The 8,471-nt window shown below is 36.6% G+C and overlaps 1 protein-coding gene across 1 annotated transcript; it reads right to left on the bottom strand.

Moving 5' to 3' along the window:
* Positions 1-945: 945 nt before the first annotated feature.
* LOC138702204 (uncharacterized) lies at positions 946-2,300 on the bottom strand. Its single transcript, XM_069829807.1, has 3 exons — positions 2,215-2,300; positions 1,837-1,908; positions 946-1,535 (listed from the first exon to the last, which is right to left on the bottom strand). The coding sequence occupies exons 2-3, from the start codon at positions 1,871-1,873 to the stop codon at positions 946-948; spliced, it is 627 nt and encodes a 208-aa protein (XP_069685908.1). The 5' UTR covers positions 1,874-1,908; positions 2,215-2,300.
* Positions 2,301-8,471: the final 6,171 nt, after the last annotated feature.

The following is an 8,471-nucleotide window of genomic DNA, read 5'->3' on the forward strand; positions in this document are numbered from 1 at the left end:
TATTGATTCATCATGCAATGCCGTCAGGTTTGCGATTAATTGGAAGAGATTTTGTCTTTCAAAAAGGCAATGATCCGAAGCACACAGAAAATATAGTGAAAACCTACTTGCAGAAAAAAAAAAAGGTAGAGGAGACGTTCAGCTGTTGGAGTGGCCTCCTCATAGTGCAGATTTAAATATTATCGTGTGTCTTTGGGATTATCTGGGCAAAGAGAAGATGAAAAAGCAGCCAAAGTCTGCAGCTACATTGTGGCAGGGGGAGGAATATTCCTGCCACAGTTCTCCAGAAATTGCAAAAAGGTATACCTAAGAGAATTCAAGAGATATTGTTGTCTAAAGGCGGCCACACATCATATTAGTGTCAGGAACCTACTCAGTGACTCTTGTGTGTGATATTGTTTTTTTCTGTGTTTTCTAAATACTTTTGGTAATAAATACTTTATTTTTCATAGTATTTTTGTTCTTTTTTTTTTACAATTTTTATTACCTGCCTAAGACTTTTGCACAGTAGTGTATATATATATATATATATATATAAGGATTTAATATTACTAACAACAATAGTTGCGTACAATCTATTATTTATATATATATATATATATATATATATATATATATATATATATATATATATATATATAAGAGGTCCTATTTTAAATAATCAATTATTGATAAATAGATTTAACATAAATATATTTTTATATAAATAATATATATTCTAATAAGTTAGATTTATATTAATATAAATTATATATACCTCTATTTTTCAACAATGCTGTATATTCATAGATAATCTGTATTTTATATAAATTAATTATTATAATATAAATAACCCTATTCTTTAGTAAATTAGGTTATTTTATTAAACAATTAATTTATATATATATATTGTATCTAGGAGCCATGATCAGAACAGAACATGGCTCTTAGACAAACAGTATTATATTACTTATGCCTAAAAAGACGAAAAACCCTACGAAATACACGTCTGAAACGTGACCAGCAGCGATTCCTGTTTCGTCTGTCCTGTTCTGCTGACTGGTTTTCGACACGTGTCACTGACATGGCTTCGGGCATGGAAGCTGGTGTGGCAGCGTCTACGCTGCTGTCCAGTGTCTGCATGGCAGCGTCTACGCTGTACCCACATGTCTGCGTGGCAGCATCTACGCTGTGCCCACATGTCTGCGTGGCAGCATCTACGCTGTGCCCACATGTCTGCGTGGCAGCATCTATGCTGCGTTCACATACCTGCATGGCAGCGTCTATGCTGCGCCCACATGTCTGCATGGCAGCATCTACGCTGCGCCCACATGCCTGCGTGGCAGCATCTACGTTGCGCCCACATGCCTGTGTGGCAGCGTCTATGCTGCTCCCGAGTGCCTCCGTGGTAGCGTCCACGCTGCTCTGGCCCATTTGGGTGTGACTGTCTGCGCTGCTCTTGTCCTCCTGTGCTGTACCTTCAGAAAGACTAGCTCCGCTCCACATTGCAATCAAGCTGCCTGGCTGGCTTTTGGAGCAATGGATCTGTCCATCATCTAAAATGCAACATAATTCTGTGTTTCAATCGTAATAAAATGAATGTTAGCCAATGTAATAAACAGGATAAATAGGTACTAGACAGTATGCACGTGTATCAAGAATTTAAACACTTAAAAATTTACTTCTATCGCATGTGTAGCCTTAAAGAAAAATAAATTCAATGAACTGAAATAGAAGTAATTTCGAATTTTATTTAAAAATGAAAATAATTTATCCTTAATCTTTTATTTACAGTAAAAATTGAACTTGTCCATAGCTGAAAGCTCCACCAATTCAGAATGTAAACAATTACTGTACCTTCTAAAAGGCTGGGTCTGCTGCACAATATAACCATGCTGGATGTACTGCTATTTTCCTTGTCGAGTCGGTCTAAAATGCAATATAATTGTGTGTTTTAATTCTCGCAATAAAATGATTGTTAGCGAATGTAATGAACAGCATAAATAGATAGTAGACACTATGTACATGAATTAAAAGTTGAAGACCATAGTAAAGTTACTCCTATCGCATGTATAACCTTAAAGGAAAATAAATGCAAAGAACTGAAATAAAAGTGATTTTGAATTTAATTTCAGAAATGAAACTCGTTTATCCCTATTCTTTTATTTACAGTAAAATTCGAACATGTTCGTAGCTGAAAGCGCCACAACTTCAGAAGGTAAACAATTACATTACCTTCTGAAACATTTGATCTTCTCCACTCTGTAAAGCGGTTGGGTGTTATGTTTCCGTCACTGTGGAGCCTCCGCACGCTGATGAGTCCATCTAAAATGCAACATAATTCTGTGTTTTCATCTTCGTAATAAAATGATTGTTAGCAAATGTAATGAACAGGATAAATGGATAGTAGACTCTATGTACGTGAATTGAAAGTTGAAGCACATAGTGAAGTTGCTTCTAACGCACGTATAGCCTTAAAGAAAAATAAATTCAATGAACTGAAATAAAACTAATTTCGAATTTTATTTAAGAAATGAAATTAATTTAGTCCTATTCTTTTATTTACAAATGGCTTCTAAATATAGAGTGTCTGTGTGTACACTGGCGTTCAAAAGTATCTGGACTACAATTTTTTGATCATGTAAGGGTGAGCGAATTTTCTAACCACGGTATAGGTCAGAATCAAATATATAACAATTTGAGAAACTTTGAAATAGATCTGATAATATTCAGTAGGTGAATCTGTTACCGGAACAGATATAAAACTGTTTGGAAAAATATTGAGATTGTTATTCTGTATAGTTAAATTACACAAATCTACAGTACTTGGGCTAACTAAAACAGAAAATGAGTCCTTCGCCATGGCGTTGTGCTCTAAGGCATTCTGCCTAGAAGTCGCGTTATGGAATGCGCGCCGGTTCGAGTCCTCATGAGGGAAGAAATTTTCTCATGAAATTTCGGCTAGTGTATGGGATCGGTGCCCATCTGGCATCGTGATGCACTTGGGGGCTACGAAAGGTAGCGAAATCCAGTTGCGAAAGCGACCTATAATGGCTGGGGATCATCGTGCTAACCATACAACACTTATATTCTGATTGGATGATCGTCCACCTCTGCTTCGGCATGTGAACGTGAGGCCACCAGAGGTTGGTGGCCCAGAACCTTCATGGGCTGTAGCACGATGGTTCATTATTATTGTTTTGTTGTTATTATTATAATTATTATTATTATTATTATTATTATTATTATTATTATTATTATTATTACAGAATATGAATTATTTTGAACTTAACGCATTTTCCTCTCTGCTCTTCATATCATATCATATTATATAATATATTATATCATGCCAGTATCATAAATAATGTCATATCATATCATATCATATGAATAGTATAGCGAAAAAAACCTGATAAGTCACGTTTTACTGTTTTTACAGCACAGCAAGTTAAAAGTTTCAGGATCCATTATATTGTATTAACTTAGGGTGAGTGAGTGAGCTGCAGTAGCAGCTGGTGGTCAAAATAATGAGTGTGCTACAATCTCTACACTACAACTGTATACACTTATATGTATTTATCTTAATTTGAGACTCGCCTAGTGACGAAATATGAAATCCGTACGACGTTCCTTCCTACTGCAGAACTTGTCATTTACCCTGGTGTTAAACCCTCCATCTTGAATATCATACTCTTTTCTATTGATAGTATTCCAAGAGCAGTGAGGCGATCCTGGGACATAGTGTTCCTTAGAAAGGTTTTTATGCGTTTTAAGCAAGAAAAACATCTTTCTGACTCAGCAGTGGTCATTGGTTTTGTAACCAAAATATTTAACAACTTCCTTACTTCACAGAATGGATTCTGTGAATTGTTGGAGGCTATGTTATGTATTGCAACAATTGAACAGCTGTATCTGTATTTCAGAAGTCGGGTCTTCCGTATAGAACTCCAAGTTGTGTCTTTAACACTCTTTTGTTCAGTACAGTATAGCTGTTGGCAGCAAATTCAAGTTCGCGTTCAGGAAAATTATGCAAAAAATTGTCAAACAATTTGCTGTTTAACAATTTTGTTGCTTCTAGGTAGCTTAAAGACTGGAAGCAATAAGTAGTTTCCTGAATTATACGATCACATAATTCCTTGGCTTCAATTTTCTGGACTGACTGATTCGGGAGGAACCTCAAAAACCAGGTAGATGGCAGCAGTGGTAGGATGCTTGAATTACCAAACACACTGTACATAGTTCCGAGTTCTTCCACAAACAAGCATTCTTTCGTTACGCTTTACTTTTGCAATCTCCAAGCTGTGTTGTGCTGAAGCTGTCTACAGCACTTCCCCATGTAAAAATAGCCAATCAGAGCAGTGATTTCAGCTTCGCACATGCGCATTAGTTGTCTACATTCTCATGCAGAGTTTTGAGTAGCACAGCATACTGCCTGAGGCACCAAAGAGCGAAGAGCGAAGACTAAACACTCGATAATGCGTCATGAACATAACCACGGGAAATTGTCAAATGGCAGATCAAATACTATGGTATTGCAAATACATTATTTGAGCAAAAATTATCATTGTGCTGTAGCACTGTAGCACTGTGAGCTGTTGAAATTTGCTGAGGAAAATAAACTAGAGATGGCCAACTGTGCGGTTGTCAAAGTTTGTGAACTTACACTAACAATTCCTACGACTACTTCCTCTCTGTTCTGAAGAGGTTAAACACATTTGTGAGAAACTCTATACGCTAAGAGATAATTTCACAATTGGCAGTTTTCAAATTAAAAAATCTTTTAGGAACTGTCACAAAAATTTAGGTTTTACCATGCCGTCATAGATGGGTTTGACAAATAAAACGGGAGAATCATTCTGCAGTTTAAATGACAGATAGGTAGGTAATTTATTTTCTTAATACAGGGTGTTTCAGAAGGAATAGTAAATATTTAGAAGCCGGGAGTATGGACTATGCTGAGTAAAAGAGATTATATAAACATGTGTCCAATTTTCAATGGGTATGGAAATACAACTGTTTGTATGTTGTGCATAACAAGCCTACAAGACAAAGAGGAAACACAAATGACTTAACAATTACATTTATTGTTTATTTACATGGTCTCAATATAATTCAACAGTTCAATGCACTCTTCCGCTCTGTTCACAACAGTTGTTCTTCTGAGGTCGTCTTGTCGTTCCTTTGGAGAGCTGTACTATTCATAATGTGAGCGACCAATAATTTGATCCTTGTGTTTGCTAGGTTTTTGTACACTTCGCTTCCAAAGACAAAATCGACAGGATTAAGGTCTGGGGACCTTGGAGGCCAAAGCACGTGACTACCGCGACTGATTCCTCTTTTGGGGAATGTGACATTAAATGAGTTACCTGGAGGCTTAAATGTACAGGCGCTGTCATGCTGGACAAACATGCCCATCTTTGTGGCCAAAGGAAATACCAACTGCTATTTCTCTACATCCCTTTATGACCAGTGCTACCCTCAGACGATCTTACAAGATCGACACATATTATTGTTTTGTGCATAGTTATTTGCTTCATAAAATTTTTTAGGCTTGTTATACGTAACGTTCTAAGAGCTGTATTTCAACACACATTAAAAATTGGACACATATTTATATGAACTCTTTTACACACAATAGTCCATACTACCGCTCTCTAAAATATTCACTATTCCTCATGAAACACTCTGTGTATTCATTGTAGCCTATTTATTTACTGCTTCCCTACTTTGAAATGTTACTGTACCTTCAGAAGAGGTGGAATCGGTGAAATGTGTGGTGGACTCATAGATCATCTGGACCGCATCTGTCTCCTCTTCTGCTCTGCGTCCAGCTGAAAAGCAATATTGAGTTTCTGGTTGATATGTACATAAATTATCAGGAAGTATATCTCACATGACCATATGTGTCAATTATTGTTTGTATGCATCTGAATTCTGACTAGTGTTAATATGTAGCTAGTCGGTGTTGTCTGCACTGGAGCGGGAAAGAAACTGGCCACCCTAACCCATTATCTCCTAACCTAGTTACCTCATAAGTGGTGTCTTCTTTATATCACTTGTGAGGTTCAGACTTGTCTTCGGACAGTTGGATAAACAAGAACAATAATTATGAGTGAAAATCGTCGGTATCACACTGATTGCTAGCTAATGAACAGGATAAAGAGTGTATATTAGATAAGAATGATAGCATGAACGTCATCAAACTATCAACAATAAGTAAAACATTTTTAGGGAGCCTTTGTTATGTACACTATCAGAAAAAAGTAATGGGCCTTTGAATATTCTAAACTCCAGATACAAGAAACTGCACATGCTCAGAGACATAGAGCACAGACACACAAATTATCGCTAGAGGAGTTATTGAAATTCGTTCTATTTCAAGTGCTGTCGTAAACCGTTCTGAAACGAACTTGAGAAAATATGAAGAAAATGGATTTGATGTATAATTTATATGAACGACCCAGTTCAGAAGGAAACAAATGAAAATTTAAAGTTTTGAGTAAACTACATTTTAAAGCAATATGTTGCTGTGAGAAACAAAAGAATCTTTGAAATTAATCCATAATTCTGTTAATGATGTTTCATATACTTACTTACTTACTTACTGGCTTATAAGGAACCCGGAGGTTCATTGCCGCCCTCACATAAGCCCGCCATTGGTCCCTATCCTGAGCAAGATTAATCCAGTCTCTATCATCATATCCCACCTCCCTCAAATCCATTTTAATATTATCCTCCCATCTACGTCTCGGCCTTCCCAAAGGTCTTTTTCCCTCCGGCCTCCCAACTAACACTCTATATGCATTTCTGGATTCGCCCATACGTGCTACATGTCCTGCCCATCTCAAACGTCTGGATTTAATGTTCCTAATTATGTCAGGTGAAGAATACAATGCGTGCAGTTCTGTGTTGTGTAACTTTCCCCATTCTCCTGTAACTTCATCCCTCTTAGCCCCAAATATTTTCCTAAGCACCTTATTCTCAAACACCCTTAGTATGTTTCATATACTGTAGTTATATTATAAGCTTAAAATAATTAAAATGTGTTAATTGGATTTTTCACAGCAACATGAAGCTTTAAAATTCTGGTTTCTCATAACTTTAAATTTTGAGTTTTTTCCCTTTTGAACTGGCCTGTCTATATACTATATTCAGACCTTTGTGAGGATACTGACATGTCGCGCAAAAGTGAAATCTTCCGTCTCGTCTCACATGGCTCAGACATGTACGAATCTCTTTGTTCAACAGAAAGTGGAATAATTATTTCCCAAATCCTATCAGTTATTATTAGCTTTGCCCTGGCTCAAGAAAAATATATATATAAAAAACGAACCCTTACTTGGGAGATAATTTGTCTTCTTCAAACAAAATAAAGAACAAAAAAAAATGGTTATAGAAAATGTACTCTAAAACATAATTTTAACATTATTCCGATCATAAACTAATCTGACCAGTGTAAGTCAGTTTGTTTCTAAACGACATTTCATACAAGTTGAGAGGATGCGAAAGCATTTCTTTCCCCTTCTACTTGTCCTGAGTTCGTCAGTAACAGGGCGGTAGCTGTTACCTCTTATACCTGCACCTCTAAGTTGTACACACAAGAAAATAAAATCTTAAATAAAGTACATAAGTGAATGTAAAATACAGTGACACAGATGTTTCACAGTTACATGGTTGAGTATATTTTAGTGTCGTTCTTAAATATTTTCAACTGATATTTATAGTAAGGAATGTTAGTTTGTAGTATGAAGTCAGGGGGGAGTGACACAGTGCAGATTGTCCCATTGTATGTGTTGTAGGGTAGCAACTAGCGGTGAAGAATTTTATCTTCTGCTCTCAGTAGCCTTTTAATGTGCCAGTTTATATGAACAGCAATAAAATGAAATAAGAACGCTTAGTATGGACTTTCGAAATATAGATTATCAGTAAACATTTCCAATAATATAATTTTTCACTATGTTGAAAGTCAATTAGTCGAACGTTAGTAGGATGGATAGTAGCATCTTCCCCTTCACTGATGAGTAGAGGGGAAGGCCTATCAACCAAACTGAAATGAGGATTACTCGTACTTGCCAATAATGTTTCTACTTTTGGTCTCTTGGGTTTCTTGCTGCTCTTCTGAAACTATTTCCTAGACCATTCCTCTCTGCTGGGACCAGGTGTCAATTTTCACGATAAGATACTGGTGATTCCCCAAGTATGATTATATGTAACACATTTTCCGACAAGTTACGGTACATTTCAAAGTCTAACAATTCTTAGCTAACATTTCCCTAACACTTTGATTACTTTCAGTCCATTTTTTAAAACACTCCGTATAAATTGTCAATACTGTTGTTGTTTAGTCAACTGCCGGAAAAGACAGGTCTGAACTCACAAGTGACACCATTAAGGTACCACTCATGAGGCAACTAAGCCAGGAGATAATGGGTTAGGATGGCCAGTTCGTTCCCCTCTTTGTCTTTGTCTTTGACTGCAAGCACTGCGGCTGC

Source organism: Periplaneta americana, chromosome 6, assembly GCF_040183065.1.
Source record: "Periplaneta americana isolate PAMFEO1 chromosome 6, P.americana_PAMFEO1_priV1, whole genome shotgun sequence".
NCBI lineage: Eukaryota > Metazoa > Arthropoda > Insecta > Blattodea > Blattidae > Periplaneta > Periplaneta americana.

Coding starts and splice junctions, on each gene's coding strand:
- LOC138702204 (XM_069829807.1), bottom strand. CDS start 1,873: ATGGTTATATTGTGCAGCAGACCCAGCCTTTTAGAAG. Junction 1,536..1,836: donor CAGACCCAGCCTTTTAGAAG/GTACAGTAATTG, acceptor GTTGCATTTTAG/ATGATGGACAGATCCATTGC.